Source organism: Cryptotermes secundus, unplaced genomic scaffold (assembly GCF_002891405.2).
Source record: "Cryptotermes secundus unplaced genomic scaffold, Csec_1.0 scaffold575, whole genome shotgun sequence".
Taxonomy (NCBI): Eukaryota; Metazoa; Arthropoda; class Insecta; order Blattodea; family Kalotermitidae; genus Cryptotermes; species Cryptotermes secundus.
The window spans coordinates 363,350-381,820 of record NW_019731225.1 but is presented as its reverse complement, the minus strand read 5'-3'; the positions used below and the strand labels follow the sequence as shown (position 1 = coordinate 381,820).

At 39.7% G+C, this 18,471-nt stretch overlaps 1 protein-coding gene across 1 annotated transcript in view; it reads left to right on the top strand.

Annotated features, from left to right (window-relative positions):
* The window catches only part of LOC111866548, a 42,896-nt gene that overhangs the window by 19,255 nt on the left and 5,170 nt on the right, over positions 1-18,471 (top strand). Inside the window, exons 8-21 of the mRNA XM_023855599.2 lie at positions 1,081-1,251; positions 1,880-1,991; positions 2,722-2,955; positions 4,767-4,937; positions 5,828-6,004; positions 6,332-6,486; positions 6,637-6,701; positions 7,477-7,593; positions 7,916-8,149; positions 8,995-9,122; positions 9,878-10,050; positions 11,087-11,241; positions 13,671-13,890; positions 15,347-15,538. Of these exons, the coding sequence (XP_023711367.1) occupies positions 1,081-1,251; positions 1,880-1,991; positions 2,722-2,955; positions 4,767-4,937; positions 5,828-6,004; positions 6,332-6,486; positions 6,637-6,701; positions 7,477-7,593; positions 7,916-8,149; positions 8,995-9,122; positions 9,878-10,050; positions 11,087-11,241; positions 13,671-13,890; positions 15,347-15,538 (2,304 nt within the window). The remainder of the gene's footprint in view (positions 1-1,080; positions 1,252-1,879; positions 1,992-2,721; positions 2,956-4,766; positions 4,938-5,827; positions 6,005-6,331; positions 6,487-6,636; positions 6,702-7,476; positions 7,594-7,915; positions 8,150-8,994; positions 9,123-9,877; positions 10,051-11,086; positions 11,242-13,670; positions 13,891-15,346; positions 15,539-18,471) is intronic.

Below are 18,471 nucleotides of genomic sequence, written 5' to 3'. Positions count from 1 at the left end.
ATGGCCACGAGAATGTGCAGATTTGATAGAACATTTAGAGAAAACACTGAAAAATGATCAAAGAAGAGAATGGATTTTTTAGATTCTGCCTATAGGAGGAAGAAGGTAAAATTAACAGTCTTTTTATTATAAGAGGTTATTGTAGTGTTTTGATTGCTTGATTCCATGATTGGTTATGGGGCTGGACTGTTGAGAATTAGGAAATTGCATATGAAAAGGTTTTGTGCTCACAAATCACAGTACTTTTGTAATTCGTTGTAATATTGGCTGTGAGATATATAGATATGCGACAAATTATGGTATGGATGGACATACGTTAGCTGTCTTATGGTAGTTTAATTTAAAACTCTAGCAGTGGGCTGGACCCATTACAATAATTTAACTTGTAAAATGCATGGGTAGTTAACTGGTGACCCAAATAACTTTAAAATTGACCTCCATGTTGTCCATCATAGCACTGACAGTTTTTGAAGTGTGCTTGTAAAACCAAAACCAGAACCTTGTGGACTTAACTGGTGACTTAATGGGAGGTTAGGCTTGAGGTCTTGTTTTTACAAACAAACTCCCAAGATTTGCAGCAGTAATAATGTGCCAGGCAGTGTAGCAGTAACTTCTAAAGTTACTTGGAGTCACCCACTAATCTGCAAGTAGTTATATACATTTAAGGTTATTCACAGTTAATCATTTTAAATTTGTAACAGGCAGTTACAGCATACTCAAAACTTATGTTAAGGTTGTATATTTTTTCTTGCCCCAACTGTGGTTGATTTTGGTTATGTAGACTATATGTACTTTGTTAAAACAGAAATAAACACATTCTCATATTGCATATTTAGGAGAAGTCTGCAAAAGTTTTGGATATATTAATTGAGTGATTTTGAGTACAAATGAAAATAATTAACAGGTGCTCAATATGTAAGGTTTAAAGTGTCAGTAGTTGAACATAAGATAAATATCTACAAAAAATGAGATTTTGAGAAAATATTTTAGAGTAACATCCTCTGTGTGTTAGTGTGAAATTTTGAAGCGTTATTTCAGGAATCATAAATTATCTTAAATTCATATTTTTTCTGTTGACAGGAACCGAAGTTAGTGCCTGGGAAACTGGCAGTTTGTCATTTCTGCGGATACACATCATTAGATTTCTTTCGCTGCCAGCGTTGTAGAAGGAGATTACCAGAAAACTGCAAATCAATACCAGTTCAAGACGGGCTGAAGAAAAAACTTGTGAAAGAAGGCACCACACCTGAGGTATAATTCCTTACTCCATTGATGACCAGTAATCAGGAGCCATTCTAAGAGATTTGTAGCAGTGGTTTAGAACTGCCATCAGTTGTTACTCTTTATCATTATCACTAAATTAAAGATTGCTGAAAATTTCAGTGAGTAATTGTTTGTTATGTTGGCAACTCTCTAATGTTAAAATATAATGCAAGAGTTGGCAACATCGTAGTAAATAATTTTCAATAATAGACCGTTACATGCCCTGTTCCTAATTTCTGTATTGTTATGTGTTGCTATGGTTATGTGTGTGTAAAAACAGAATATCTCTATTGTGTGTTACCATGGTAATGTGTGTGAATATATATAAAACGCCTTTGTGTATCAAAGTTAGTCTTAATAAAGCAGGGTTAGATTGAACACTGATTCTTACATATAATTTGATCCACGTAGAAGTAACAAAAGTAACATTGTTGTGATTGTCAGTGTCAACTCTCATATATTTCCATATACATACATAAGCTTACAAACTGAGCCGTTACCCTGAAATAAATGTCTTTGCAGTGGCCCACCAGACTCGTCTATATTTTTACCACAGATTTGAATGATAAATTTGATTTAGGTGCGTAACTATGTGGTCTTACTTGTATACTTACAGAAATTTTTCTCTAAGACGCCTGTAAAAGGTGAGAGTAGTGTGGAGGTGCCAAAAGGCAGAGTGAGAGGCCGTACAGGTAGAAGAACAAAGAGCAAACTGGTTGAGGAACCCGGTAAGTGACGCGGAACATTTTGTGTTTAACTATGTTCTTTGTGAGTTTTGTAATTTTGAAGTGCCAATATAATTTTCTTTCTGAAAATGTGCTGTTTCAGACTCTTCCAGGCTAGTACCCAAAATTAGCTGGGACACTGACTACCCTGATTGGAGTTTGTTGTGGTTTTCCTGAGTCCCTCCAGAGAAATTCCAGGCTATGACCAAAAATAATCTGGAATACTGACTATCCTGACTAAAGATTTTGTGGTTTTCCTTAGGCCCCCCTTCCCCCCACACACAAATTGTAGGATAGTGTCCCTGTTAGGCCATAGTTGCCGCATTCCAGATCCTTTCCAATTCATTATTTGCTAATCACCGAACCATTGGATGCTATATAATGTAGATATTGACAAAATCATGAAATAAGCCACGCCAAAAATGTTCATGAAGTGTTTATTTTGGTCTTCGAACATAACTAAGAGCTTCGTGATTGTGCTTTTTGGCAAACAGTAGGTTTATCAGGTCACTGGGTATGTACGCACACGTGACACAAGGAAGAAGTGCATGGTATGGAAATGTGAAGGAAAGAGAGAAGTCGGTATACATAGACATAGATGGAACCACAGGGTGAAGGAAGATCTCCATATCTTTTAGGATCTTTATGAATTTTACTGTTACAACTCCTGTGTGAGACACGGCTGTGGATATCTTGACTTATCCAACTGCTTTGGTTTTGGCATTCTTTCCAGTTTGTTTGACTTTGTCTTCGGACGACGAAGAGAGTGCCCAGTCCGATTTAGATTCAGCAGTGACTGCTGAGAGGGCCCTGAATAATGGTCAGCGATTATCCACAGATGACATCCCGTATACTTCCCCCGATCCAGAGGTGACTTCATCAGCTAGGGGTAAAGAGCCCATTATCCCCGAGGAAGACGACACGGGTTCAGATACAGGAGAGAATCAACATACTCAAGGTGTCAGAGGTTGGTGTGTTCAAAAAGTTCCCATAGGCACCAGAAGACTGTGCCTATATTTTTTCTGTTCACGTTTACCAAAATTTAATAAATGTTAAGTATTAGTTGAAGCTACCGTTTCTGACATCTCCATCCGTACATTGCTACAGGTTGAACTTGGGGTACTATGAAAGCCAGTCTTTAATTTAATAGTGGAATGCTTATTCACTAACTCAGGGAGCTGAGCCCTTATTGAGAAGCCGCCAGTTGTGCAGCTACTCAAGAATTTCCCAAAATTTATGGAACCCGAAGGTTCACTGTGATGTTCACAAGAGCCCTCCACCGATCCCTATCCTGAGCCAGATCAGTGAATGTTGTGTGCTATAATTTTATCACATTTTGTTTTATGCTGCAGTCTCAGTAAATCCAACTGAGCATCTTGGATTTGTCGTCAGTGCTTTCCTGAAGGTCCACGGTAAAGGGTGGGATTTGAGGTTCTCATGACAGTGAGTTGTAACACTGTGCCGTTTTGGGGGGCCTAGCGCTTCCATCTTCTGGGTAGACGGGTAAGCTCTGCAGGGAGAAAAGGTATGGGTATATTGACAGGAGGATTAGGACTGCTGTTATGAGCAAGCCAGTAGGCACCACTTGCCCATAAAAGAGCTGTTTTTTTTAAGGATAGATGACATGAAAAAACATAGGAGAAAGGAAAGTGGGGAACAGAGGCAGAGATAAGAAAACAAAATAAGGAAATAAAGGGGAAATGTGTAAGGAGTAGTTAGTAGTGGGGGGAGACAGAGTAGTGAGTCTAAATTCTCTTTCACATTTATGAGGTTTCACATTGTCAGAGCAGTATTACATTATTTTGTTCTATGATGTTACACCGTGTAGTTTTGTAAGTGGGTACTGCCATTTCAGGGGGACCAGATGCATCCATATCGTTCATGGAGATGGAAGCCGTAAGCTCCTCTGGAACTTTAGTATGTATCTACCAGGCTACACAGTGTCACACCGAAGATCATAATCGTAAGAAGCATAAACAGAGAGGACGTTTTAGCAGGAAGACGTCATGCTTCTCGTTATAAGCAGAAAACTGGGAGTTTGATGGATAATTGTCCTGACATACTTACATTGAACATTATCCAGTGTTTCGTTACCTTACATCTTAATGTGATTGTTATTATTTTATGTATGTCTCCGTTCTTTCAATTATTGTCACTGCCTCACTTAAGATGGGCGTGTCTCAGCACAGACGCACCTTTATACAGCATTCTGGATTGCAGGTAGATGCCAGCATTTAAGTGGAATTTAAAATTGATTTGTGTGTTAGTATTGTGTTGGACATGACCCAAGGTGCGCCCAGTATGTGCGCTGTTTTGAGAGTTGGCTGTACTCTCATCGTCCAATGACAGAGGAGTGTTCTTAGTCATGCAGTGATGCATGCAGGACCCGACATATTCGCTAATTGGACCTGAGTAGTTTATAGGAGTGCTGTCATTTCTGGTTTCCCAACACACAGTTTGTTTTGTCGGTTGTTGATGACATGACATAGTGCCCTCAACATTATCCGTCATACTAAAAGCGTAACATTTTGGGACATACTCAGCTTGTAGTGTCAGTCGGAATGGGAGACATATTCTGATGGGTCTGTTGCAGACTGTAGCAGTGAACCCATAAAATTAAGTTCCGCCTTTTTGCATAAGCTGATAATGTCATGATTTAGAGGATGGATAATGTCCAAGGTATCAGAACATGCTGATCGCATTGCGGCTTCCTTTTGTCAATTCAGTGGCATCTGTTCATTGTTTCCAAGACACATTCTGTAGTTAAAAAATTTGCAGGTGGAGGAAGAGAGCTGGACATGGACGGCATCGTGGATGGTTCAATTCCTGGTTGTTTTACCCTATTGCAGTGCCGGACAGTTAGAATAGGGTCTTACAAAGTGGTTCCTAAGGATCGTGTGCTACTTTCTTCTGTTGGCATCAGAATAGCGGTCCCAGCCATTGAAGATGGTGAGTGTATGAGAACTATATTTATGTCACTGATTTTAGGCTTTAGCAGGGACCAATTGTTGATGTTAATCCCATTCTTGCATGTGTATCCTCCCACATGACAGACCCCAACCTACCTACCGCCTTTATGTAGGACCATCTGCTCACATGCTTTGTTCCTGAAGCTGGAGGCAGCACATAACTCTGGAATAACAGGAGTAGCAACCCAGGAATGGAATTAACATCCACGCTGTATTTATATTAACTTTTCACCCTTTCCTGTCCTCTGCAAGACATATGGTGGTATACACTTCCCATGCATGTCTGCTGCAGGAAGCCTTCTGTCAGCATGTGCCAGTGTACTGTCATGCCACGATTGCAATGTGAATACAGTACACATTCTTTGATGTATCGTTTAGTAGTCAGCATTTGTAGGAACATCAGTGGGCCGAAGCTGTACATTCTTGTACCCAGAACGTCTTTTTCTAAAGGTTTTCTTTTCACTGCCACCTGCCTACTCGCTTGAAAACTGAAGAATGATGTAGTTACCTTAAAACTACAAACTTTGGGTAAAGTAAATAGTATCAGATTTAACCGTGTAATAAGTCACTTGGTAAGATGTAAGCATACAACAATATACCATCTACATTATGGACGCTTCCATAAAAGCATTAATAGAACAAATGTTGATACAGTACTATCTTCTTTGTTTTAAATACAGAGTGGTGTTGTGTAGACGGTGTATTGTTGTATGCTTTGTATATTATGAGAGCAATAAATATTTGTAGCCTAGTGGTGTAGATATAGTTTGAACATCTTAACCCAGAAGCTCCATGTTTCCATTTACAGTCCCGTGGCAAAGGTTTAGGTCTCCACATGTGTAATATATGTCATGTTTCTTTTCATGAAAGATTCAAAATGCGTGACACTATCAGTGGACATCGGGGAAATTGTAAAGGTCCTAATCCACTTCGGGCGAGGAATGCCTGTCTTGTTTCTGTACACTGTCCCCACAGCCGCAGCAAGAGTAAGGGCAGCTTTAAGTATGGAATCCAAGCTGGGCCCTTACTATGACCCAACCAGTCCAGGTAACATTGACACCACTGCATGTCCACATGCATGGGTAGAAAAGTAAGATGCATTTTAACTTCTCAGGGTTTTCATGCAGAATTGGTAACACTGTCTGATATCACAGCCGTGTGGTTGCCATTTGTACTTTATATTCAGGAGATCCTGGTTTCAGATTTTGGCCCCAAGACCAACTGTCATGAATGAGGATTTTTTTATGGTTTTCCTCAGACCTCAGGCATCATTAAATAAACCATAAATAAAATAAAGTTGATGATATTGAATCTTAAATATTTAAAATTTCAGCAGAACATGTAGCCTAGGAACTTGCACTGATTGTGTTTCAGATGAGACTCAGCGAAGAATAACATTGCTTCCAGAGAGGTTACATGAAGACAGTAAAGTAGCATTAAAGAATATTTTTGGCCCTTTGTCAAATGTTTTGGAAGAACTCAGCAACAAGGAAGCGAATGATATTCTGGTCAGGGCCTCACCTAAAGAGGTGAGTGATTTTCAGCCTAATGTCGTGTGTGGTTAACAGTGGAAAAGGGTCACTGTGTCACAGTGGTTGAAACCCATGGAGCAGGTGAGAGCTGTTTTTTCTGTAACTATGTTTTATGAAAGTATTTAAACTGATATTAATATTTTTCAGGTCCAGAATATGATGAAAAAAGCAATTGGTATGTCTCCGTTGAAATCCAAGGATGAAATTCAGACGTAAGTTTCTTGGAAATTGCATAGAAATAGGATATAACTTAGAGATGAAAATTTGTAAGTCTGAAGGTTTTGCGAGGAAGGCATATTATTCAACTGGCACACATGTTGGATATTTTCTATATATTATTTCTGGTTAACAGAACGTGACTTTTCCAAAATTGGCTCTGTTCAGTCATCAGATAAGTGTGAAAGATACGTTTTTGGATCCACTCGATGGAACTGGGTCCAGAAATGGAGATCATCTTCATGTGATGAACCCAAGAGAGTAGGTTTCTTACTTTCACCTGATGATGGAAGCAGAGCAATCTTCTGAAAAGTGTTTATTTAATTGAAACAAGACAGTGGAAAATGCCCATAATGCTTGTATGTGTCACTTGCATTAACATGCATTTCAGGCAGTTCCTCATTTTGTACATAGGCAGTTCATGCAAAGCTTTTGTTTTCTTGCATTTCTTGTGTTGGCGCCACACATTGTACTGCATGTTGCTTAAACAGTTGATCATGTGCAACCTGTCTGGCAGGTTTCATCCATATTTATTGATCCCTCAGGAGGAAGCAGTATGTCATGATTAATATAAAGGAATCAGGTTTTATGCTGTCACGTATGCACATTTCCTCTTCGAGATTACATGAGATGTACTTTTTACTTAATGGTTCAGTTTGGAAGTATTGAAGAGAACATGTGTGATCAGTGCGTGGAACATTGTATCTCTGCAGTTCAGTCTCTTGTCACAGATATGAATCTTACTCTGCCCTGTTTGTTGTATATGTTTAGAATCCTGGTTTATCCACCGCCACCTTGCAAGGGAGGAATTCCTATAAATACTGAAGACTACGCCTGCCTAGGTGAAGACCAATTCCTTAATGATGTCATTATAGACTTTTATTTAAAGTGAGTATTTTAATTATCATCTGATCATGAGCTAATGCAAAAGAAATCAAGACATTTTTAATACTATATAGCTTTTGTATTGACTGTTTAGCTCACCCCCCTAGTGGAGTGCCTTGTATATGAATAATGCATGTTTATCACATAGAAATATATTTCTGTGCATTTGAACTTACTTGTTTGTGGCTTTACGACAGTTGAGATTATATGTTAATGCAGAGAAGAAGATTTCTGCGCATAAAATCAGTATCAGGTGTGTTGAAAACAGTTCTGTGAATGGACGTGTTCTGTCGGAAGTGTTATAACTGTAATTAATTTTTTTAAGGTACCTGACCCTTTCAGTGCTGAGTGAAGAAGATCAGTCTCGTACCCACGTTTTTAGTTCATTTTTCTATAAACGACTGACAACTCGCCCCGCAAAATCACTCAGGAGATCACATCCTGTCGAAGATGACCCGAAGTTATCACCAGCAGAGAAAAGACACAGTAGAGTTAAGAGTTGGACAAAGAATATTAATATCTTTCAGAAGGACTTCATTATAATACCCATAAATGAACAGTAAGTAACTCCTTTATGCATTATGCGAGATGTTAAGTTCCCACAGTGGTGAGTGATGATTACTGTTTCCTGAGATCTGACCACAGTGTAGTCTCGTATAAATCTGGCAACATTGTAGAGGAGTGTAATACCTCCATTTTCAGAATAGACAAGCAAGCATGCATGTGTGGATGAAAATGTCGCATATATTGGGAGAGGGAGGACTTGGGCACTGGGTGAACTGATAGGATTAAGGAGAAACAGTGTCACATGTAAGGGCCAGTATTCCTTACCCTGCTGTTTCTACTCCCCCCCCCCGTATCCAAACCATTTTTGCTACGCAGTGGACTGTGCTGCCCTGGAGGTGTAAGCAGATAGTACCTGCAAACTGTTTATAACAGCCTGCAGTCTGTATGTAAACTAATGATATGCTTGTAACATTGCTTGCCAAAGGTAGATTGGTTTGTTCTTTATGACTGCAGTGTGATATATCCAAGCATGTAATACACAGATGAGAATTGAATACTTAATTTTAGTAGGTAAGCCTGAAAGAAAAAGACCACTTTGGAATGCCTGGTTATAGATGGAAAGATATGCTGATAAAGAGGGGAATGACCAGCTTCACGTACTGGTCTCTCTGCCCCTGGGGAAGAACGTGATACCACTGAATAATGGGCTAGGGGTGTGTCAGATGGTAAAGAAGGATTTTTGCTCCTGCGGAAATAAAACTGGGCCATCTGGACTGCAACAAGTGAGCTGTCATGTATCTGGAGGTTGCATTTTCCTAAAATTGAGTGGCTGTTCGTATGATGCTTCAGTACTTGAATCTGTGAAGTGTTACAGAAGTGTTAATTTTCTTGTTCAAGCTGCCATTGGTTCCTCGCAATCATATGTTTCCCTGGCCTGAAAGGGAGTGTGCGGTTTTCTGATGATACACCCATTGTTGTGCCACCTGTCACTAAAACCAAGAAGGTGGTTCAAAAAAAGAATGCAGGTAAATTTCAGAAGGAATATGCATGTCTTTAATCAGTTGGTTTAACTGCTGATTAACTGTTTCTACACGAATAAATGCAGTTGATCCAGTAACATAAAATTAGTTTCTAAAATGTATGAAGTAAACGGAATGGTTATGAGGGAGCAGTTGCTGGTGGAGAGAAAAGATTAATTTTGATCATAGTTTCAACCACAGTTGCAGTAAATTTAAGTACAGTAGAATGCCGATTATCCGAATTGTCAATTGACTGAATCGCTGCAACCAAGGAATGTGTTGGCTAAACAATTGCTGTTGGACTATTTCAAATAAAGTGTTTGAAAATGTTAATTTATAATTACATTAATTTTTTTATTTCTCCTGTTTTGTAAGTTTCTGTGTGTGTGTGTGTGTGTGGATAAGAATTGCATCCAATTATCCTAATCTTCAATTAACCGAGCCACTTTTGTCACTGATTTCATAGTCTGCATTTTTTACTGTTTCAGAATTCATTGCACAAAATCAAAATTATCAAATATGGGTATGCAGTATATTTTTGTATGGATCTTTGGCTAGGACCACACAGTGTTTTCCACAAAATATGGGAGGATTTCAGGATGAGTGGGAATACTCTTTAATTTTTCTGATTATGTGGGGCTCATCTCGAGACACCTTGTATATAAGCCAGGCAGTATGTGAAAAATGTTAAATATGTATGAAATCCCCAGTGCATTTTTCCTGTATTTTATGCAGTGTTTGATCGTGTGATTTGTGTACAGCGGCTGTTGAGGAGTGTGTGAAGGGCACCACACTGCAGATTGGGTCCACCACAATCACGCCTGTTAAGCCAACAGCGACAATAACACTGGACACCTGCGGAGAAGAAGGTTCAGACAGGGATGAAGCAGAAGCAGACGATGACGAGATGGAGCAGGGAACCAGCGAAGAAGAAGTAATTATATTAAATGGATTGCAGGATAATATTTGGGGGGGGGATAATCCTTTCACTACTACTAGAATTATTTCTGTTGATGGACAAAATGTCTCCAGTCTTTTCTATCTTCCGACAGTCTTTTCACTTTCTTACCATCATCTTTCCTCTTTTGCAGCCTTCCAGTACGCGACTGAGGCTTTCATGGTATCCTTGTTCTTAATAAATTCTGAACAACTTCCTCTCTAAAAATTTTTTTCTCAGTATGTTACTGCTGTCCCTTGGTGCGTCTCATAAATTTCATGCCCGTTGCTTGGATTTCCTTCCCTTTATAATTATCATGTTTCACCTTCGATTTAAACTTTAGATACATTGTTTTGTGGTCTGTTCCTCATTTTTGTCCATGACTCTAATTCACTGCTGTTGATCATGTAGAATTTTGTTTTCTTGTGCATTTCCTAGGCAGTCAGTTTTGGTCAGTAATGTCTGAGACTTGTATCGGGAGGCACTTGAGAGAAATCACAGTTTAATTGGCAACTGTACATATTTAACATTTGCGTGCATCATAAGTGCTGGGATACATGCACAGGAGACTGCGACTGAGTGAGATCTCGGGTGTGGGTACTTGGGTTCCCAGCCTATGTGGGAAATAGAATCTAGTAACGTCATGAAGATGACAGTGGTACATGTCACTGATGGTGATGTGCCCTCAGAGATGTTTAAACACAGATTACCTGCCCACTGTCCATTATGTTATCCTTTTCTTATTTGCCGCTGTTAATTTCTGCAGTTAGAGCAGCATAGTTAAATAATCTAAACTTATTCAGATTTCCTTTCCTCCTCTTCGTCCGCATGCTTTTTATTCTACTCGTCAGCTTGCCTACTTTTCATATGTTTAATGAACAGTTTTAGGTAAGATCTGAGTTTTTTATTGCAGTGAAGGTCATCTTCTGATGGATGTACTCTTTCCTATTAAATCTTAGTGCCCATCTACTGGACCGCATTATATCGTAATCAAGCAGTGTGAAGAAATTTAAACATTTGAATTGATTTGCAGGATAATGTGTCAGCCAGTCAGCCTGAAACTCCACCTGCTGAGAAACATCAGTTGTTTTCTGACCCTGCCTTTGAGGAAATACCCGCGACACCAGTGAAACCAGTCCCTGCACCGAGGGGGAGGGGGTCAAAGCCACCGCGAGAACCTATCAAGCAGTAAGTCTTTCTCTCTCTCATTTATGATAGTCATATTCTGGGAATGGTCGTTTGTCTGGATATTGGGGTTGTATGTCCTCACGTCTCTCCCACTCCAGTTCACTTTGGTCTGTATCAACCAACCCAAAACACTTATTGCTGCTAAAAATGATAAGTCGCAACATTTTGTGTGAACAGAATGGCTGGAGGGGAATTTGGGTCAGTAGAATGGAGGGGGAAGTATCATGATTCATTGGGGGTGTGGAGGGTATCAATCCATGTTACTTCTTTCAGCGGCCTCAGTATAGTCGAATAACCAGTTTGATTAGTATGACAGTCCTCTATATAACATTATNTAATTAATTGTAGCCGTTAGTTGTAGATCGTTAAATAAACCAATTAAACATCTCTACGGCGTCTTCGGTAACGCAAAACACGTTACATTATATACAGGGTGTATCGGAAAGTTTCAGGACTGTTATTGTTGTAACTTCCTTGGTCAAAGATGTGAGAGGTGATGCTTCCACAAGCCTATTGCATCAGTCTGCCACATGACACCGCACCGTAAACATGCATTGTTTTTACATGAGTGCTTTTTCAACTTTGTGTTTCATTTTGTCTGCGATGAATGGCAAAATTGAGCAATATATCTGCATAAAGCTCAGTAAATCCACTACTGAAACCCTTGAAATGGTTCATGAGGCTTTTGGAGAACATTCTTTATGCTGGACAATGGTTTTTGAATAGCATTCACCTGTCAAGGCTGGTTGAATGTCAGTTGAGGATGATGAATATTCAGGGTGACCAGGCACCAGCAAAATGACAGAAAATGTTGAAAAATTTTTAGAACTCTTCCATGAAGACCATCACCATACAATCCATGAGTTCACTGACACCGTTGGGATCAGTTGTTGAGTTTGCCAGGAGATCTTACAGAAAATCTGAACGTGCGCTGCATTACCACAAAGTTTGTTTCCCAAATATTGACAAATGATCAAAAGCAGCAGTGGGTAAACATGTGTGTTGAGCTACAAGAGGAGGGTAAAGAGGACCTGACTTTTATCTCTAGGATCATAACAGATGATGAAAGTTGGATTTACAGTCATGATCCAGAAACAAAGGAGCATTCGTTGCAGTGGAAGAGTCCAAAATCACCAAGAGCAAAAAAGGTGCAGCAAGTCTGGAGTTCAACAAAGAGCGTGCTCATTGTTCTGTTCGACATGAAGGGGGATTGTTCACCGTGAATTTGTTCCTCCTAACAATGCAGTCAACTCTGACTTTTGCTCATACTAAGACATTTTGAGACCTGTGATTTCGCTTTGTTTCCCCAACTGAAGGGACGATGTTTTGAAAGAGCGTCTGACATGCAAAGAGAATGACTTCCACGTTGCTTCTGAAGCGTGGAAAAAATAATGGGATCACTGTATATGTTCCCAAGGAGGCTATTGTGAGGGAGATGTAAGCCAAAATTGAGTAAGTTAAGCCAGCATTTCTTTTTTGATCTAGTCCAGGAACTTTCTGATAGCAGCTCTTATTTGGGTGCAAAATAANAACAGATGATGAAAGTTGGATTTACAGTCATGATCCAGAAACAAAGCAGCAATCGTTGCAATGGAAGAGTCCAAAATCACCAAGAGCAAAAAAGGTGCAGCAGGTCTGGAGTTCAACAAAGAGCGTGCTCATTGTTCTGTTCGACATGAAGGGGGATTGTTCACCGTGAATTTGTTCCTCCTAACAATGCAGTCAACTCTGACTTTTGCTCATACTAAGACATTTTGAGACCTGTGATTTCGCTTTGTTTCCCCAACTGAAGGGACGATGTTTTGAAAGAGCGTCTGACATGCAAAGAGAATGACTTCCACGTTGCTTCTGAAGCGTGGAAAAAATAATGGGATCACTGTATATGTTCCCAAGGAGGCTATTGTGAGGGAGATGTAAGCCAAAATTGAGTAAGTTAAGCCAGCATTTCTTTTTTGATCTAGTCCAGGAACTTTCTGATAGCAGCTCTTATTTGGGTGCAAAATAAGTTTGGGGACAAAGTCTGGTCCTGTTGTCTGTCTGAAATATCTTCGAGGGTGTGAAGCCTTGAGTAGGCAACCTTACAGCAGAAGAGGCTGCATGTTCAAGATATCGAACTTGATGATTTTGGTTCCCATTGTATGTAGAAAACAACCTGCCAACTCACTTGTGGTGACATAGCAAGTTACATCACCGTCTAATGGTGGGACACCCTCAGAGATGTTCTAGACAGAGGTTACTTGCGAGTTATCAGTGAAATAATTTGTAGGTTCAGATACCATATGAGAACTTAAGACAGCTGCTAAAACGTTTACGCGTAAGAAATGATAAGTTGTTTAAGCCTCTTAAATTTGTCTCATTTAAGAATATGAGCAGCATGAAATGGTCTTGTCACTTGAGTGCTATATATATTTTTGTCCCTTTCATTTCAGGCCTTGCATTCTGATCTTTGACTCACTGGCAGGGGCGAGTAGGTCTCGTGTGGTGGCCACCTTGCGGGACTACTTGCGCATTGAATACAAAGTGAAAGAAGGAAAGGACAGAGAATTCAATAAAGATACTATAAAAGGCAGCACTCCCAGGGTGCCCCAGCAGACCAATTTCACAGATTGCGGGGTCTATGTTTTGCAGTATGTGGAAAGTTTCTTTCAGGTAATGTTACACAAGTTTTGTATTTATTGGCTGTCTTTCTGGCGTATATAGAAATAAATTTTCATGCTTCATACTGTGAACCTGATAGAGAATAGAAAAAGATTCAAAATTTACTGATAATCTTATCGATATGAGTGGAAGCTGCAGCTTTTACAAACAAAGGTGGGCGTCGTGCTGAGAGCTTTTGGATCTGGTTCAAATAATTTCTTAATTTGAGCGTCATACATCCTTCAAGTTTTAGTCATTGTATATTGCGATATACACAGGGACAGCAAGTGTATCCCAGGCAAAGGGTAGACTTTATTCTAGCCATGCTGTTTTATTTCTTCGAAAGAAAATAGCTTTCAGTGATAAGTGAGGAGGCTGTGGTCACAGCACAACATATATATACACACACACATGGAAATTAAAAGTACCTTGAGCATGTGTTATTGCTATGCTCTGTTTTGACAGATTTTATTTATTGATACACGTGTGTGTGTGTGTATATATATATATATATATATACACACACACGCGCGTATATAGTATGGGGTTTTCACATCGATGAATGTGAAGTGTGGCACTGTAGGACCCATGTGTATCCTGAAGATAGAGGGAACAGGTTCCCCTGAAATGCTGGTACCAACCTAATGAACTATACTTCATCTCATCCCAGAAGACTAATTGCTGCATGTTGTATTATAAATTTGCATGTACAGTGTACTAAAGGTTTGTGCAGAAATCCCCCCAAAGAGAAAGCAAGTTAATGAATAAAATCACAGAATTTCTCTTTCTTCTCATTTTCCATAATTTTCAATTTTTTAAGTGCTGCACTTTTCTGATGGTATTTATAAAAAGCAGCTTAACTTTCCAAGGTTACTGTTTTCTAGGAGGTGATGCTATGTAGTCCAGTAGATATTTGCCAATATTTTGGAGGAACATGCTACCTCCATCTTTATGTTCTTGAGTCAATGATAAATATCTACCAGACTACATGGTGTCAGATCCCAGAAGACCGTAATCTTCGACCACTACAGTGAGAACGTCAACTCAGACCTCAAGTTTTCTCAGTGAGAGTAAGTTTAGGGGGTGGGGCCACGCCATAGCTCAAGTGATTAGTCACTTGCTTCCCACTGCGGCAGCCTGGGTTCGATCCTGGTTCTGGTCAAGTGGGATTTGTGGTGGACAAAGTGGTGCTGGGGTGGGTTTTCTCCGAATACTTCGGTTTCCCCTGCTAATCTTCATTCCACCAAATACTCCATCATCATAATCACCCGGGGCAGGTACTATAGGCCAATCTGTGGCTGCTGTGCTGAGTGGACCGAGCTGGACTTCACCCCCCCCACAAAGCGAATTAAAAGAAATTAAAGAAAAAAGTTTAGGCAGCACTAGGATGTCAGCGTACAGAGCAGAAGTAGTAGTCCTTGTTTTGAACCTCCAATTCAGATTTGTAAAGGCTGATCTTTGTTTTTAGGATCCCATTAAGGATTACTACTTGCCGATGAAGAATCTCGTCGAGTGGTTTTCGGAAGATGTGGTGAGCAGGAAACGGGAAGAGATACAGAAACTGTTGCTCAGACTCTTGGAGAGGAATAATGTGAATATCGAGAGTTTGAACTTGCCAAAATTGTCTTTCTCTTGTGGCCAGACTGTATCTGAGACACAGGTATGTAGCGTCACACGTCTGTTCAGAACATTCCTGCCTGGTAAAGATTAATGTGTAAAGTTACATGAAGATTAAAGTATGTATTGTCATGCCTACTGCATGATTTTATACGATTTATACTGAAGATCAAGTTCAGAGTGACAAACTGAAGTATATCATGAAGATAGTAAGTTACTGTGCATGTGTACTGCTGAATGAACCACAGCCGTCCTCTCTCTGTTCACCCTTCGCCTCAAGTTCAGCAAGGTAACTGCGATTATGAAATTGTCTTTAGAACCACGTACTAATGTATCCTAATCTTCCTTTAAGGAAGCTGTTGCAGTCATTGGGTTTGAAACTTAAAAATTTTGAACATATGAGTGTGCGCACATGACACATGTGCAGTACATTTATATTTTGAGCAGAAACTCACATTGTGTATAGATATATATCACACTGTATTTTAATGAAGTAGTTCTTGTGTGTGTTCAGTGCTTCATATTTCTTTGAACTCTGCAGTAGCATTTATATGGCTTTTTAATCCGGCTATTAAATTCATGTTGGCGGCATGCTACTGTTAATCCCTTGCATTAAAATAAAGAGTGTGACTCATCGGGCTAGATGGCATCCATTCTGAAGATCTTGACTTATGAACGTTTTGAAATAAGCTAGCCTGTTACCAACAGAGGCCATGAAAATGTTAATCCCTGAACTGAGTACCATGTGCATCCCACAACTTATATCGTGGACAGATACAGATAATCACAGACGTGAACATAGCTGGGAAAATCATACATTGCAAATGTAAATGGCTGGTGTACACAGAACAGCGGGCCAACCAAATACCAACACAAGGGCTTAAAGTCACATGAAGAACTATATGCACGCATCATATGTTACACGGGATACTTTGTGCGATTCAGTTGATGTGCTGATTGAACCTTGGGGCGGAACACACGGGTTATTGTATAAAGGAATCTGCAGGGCAGTTCCTGTTTAACCCTGGAAACGTCTGGTTTGATCCCTACGGTGCTAGAGCACTACAGCCAACACACACATGCGCATGAGGCTTCATATTCTATCTTCGTTGTCATGATATAGAAGTTGTCAGTAATTACATAGNTAATCCCTATGATGCCATATAAAGGAATCTGCAGGGCAGTTCCTGTTTAACCCTGGAAACGTCTGGTTTAATCCCTGTGGTGCCATATAAAGGAATCTGCAGGGCAGTTCCTGTTTAACCCTGGAAACGTCTGGTTTAATCCCTATGATGCCANTGCAAATGTAAATGGCTGGTGTACACAGAACAGCGGGCCAACCAAATACCAACACAAGGGCTTAAAGTCACATGAAGAACTATATGCACGCATCATATGTTACACGGGATACTTTGTGCGATTCAGTTGATGTGCTGATTGAACCTTGGGGCGGAACACACGGGTTATTGTATAAAGGAATCTGCAGGGCAGTTCCTGTTTAACCCTGGAAACGTCTGGTTTGATCCCTACGGTGCTAGAGCACTACAGCCAACACACACATGCGCATGAGGCTTCATATTCTATCTTCGTTGTCATGATATAGAAGTTGTCAGTAATTACATAGAAGACGCTCAGATGGTAGCGAGATCTGCAGCCTTGACCTTCGCTGAAGACTGATTTCCATAGCTGGTAGCGCGCGTGTTGAGGAAAGGATGATTGAATTTTAAGAATGGATCAGTGGAGGGGTTGTCCATTGATACTGTAGCAGACAACGGGAGTTTTTTTTTATTTTAAAGGTTCCCTTCATTTCTTGCATTTGATATTCATAATAATGTACATCTGCGTATTAAGGGAAGATAGCAAAATGTACATGGGCAGAAATGCAAGTGTGCAGTGGTAATGTTGAAATAAGAGCTGTTTGTGAAATCCATGTGTGTATCGGTGTTCGTTTTGTATCTGAGGGACAGCTCAGCAAACCACTGAATGCTGTAATTGGTCAAGTTGTGAGTTCAAAGAACTGTATCGCTGTTGTTTAGTTGTGAACTAGACGGTGGCCATTATGGTGATCTGTTACAGGTTGAAAGAAAAAGTTAGGGGTTAGACATTTTTATTATGTTTATTTTTATATCTAACTTTTGCCAAAAAATATTCTCTAGAATGCAACACCATTTAGTGTATATTGTTATTCAGTCAGTTTTGGTGTCTTACAGAACTTCACAAGGTACTGGGGTTAGGTATCTTTGGTGAAGTTTGCTTTTAATAATTTTCTGTTGGCATTTCAGTAGACTTTATCTGATCCTTCCATAAGAAAGGCTGATGCATGCCGTTCTCTTGTAATGTGTTATAGCCAGAGTTGATTGTAGTTACATATAGGAGCAGAAGTTGGCAGCAGTAGGTGTAGTTTTTTCCAAAAAATAGTTTGTCATAGATGGCAGCACTGCTTAGTGCATATTACAATTCTGTCAGGTTTAATATCTTAGTGTAAATGTAAATATGAGTGCAGAACTTCTCAAGTGATTGGCGTTAGATGTTTTGGAGACGTTTGTTTTTATAAATTTGCCATAGAAATTTCAACAGGCTTCATGCTGGTACAGATAAAAATCTCACTAAGAACTTTGAAATGTAGGCAGTTGCCTTCAAATGTATCTTGACTGTGTAGTTAAAGTACCAATAGATGTCACATGCTCTTGGGTGTATCAGTTTCTGTAAAAGTTTCTGCACTTGGCAGTTGTGTTGTGCTTGAAATTCACATACCTAAATTCTGTATATAATGTGTGGTGGCAAGATGATGAGACATTGGAACTGTCTTCAGTTACAAGGGACAGGTAAAATTAATGTGGAAGGTATCCTAACATGCAAGAGGGTCTGCAAAATGGCCTGACAGCTTGATCTGGGACATCATACTATTGCCAGACATGCTGGATGCTACTAAGAAGTAAGTTGTAAAGGTCATGTGGTGATTAAATGGTTCTGAAA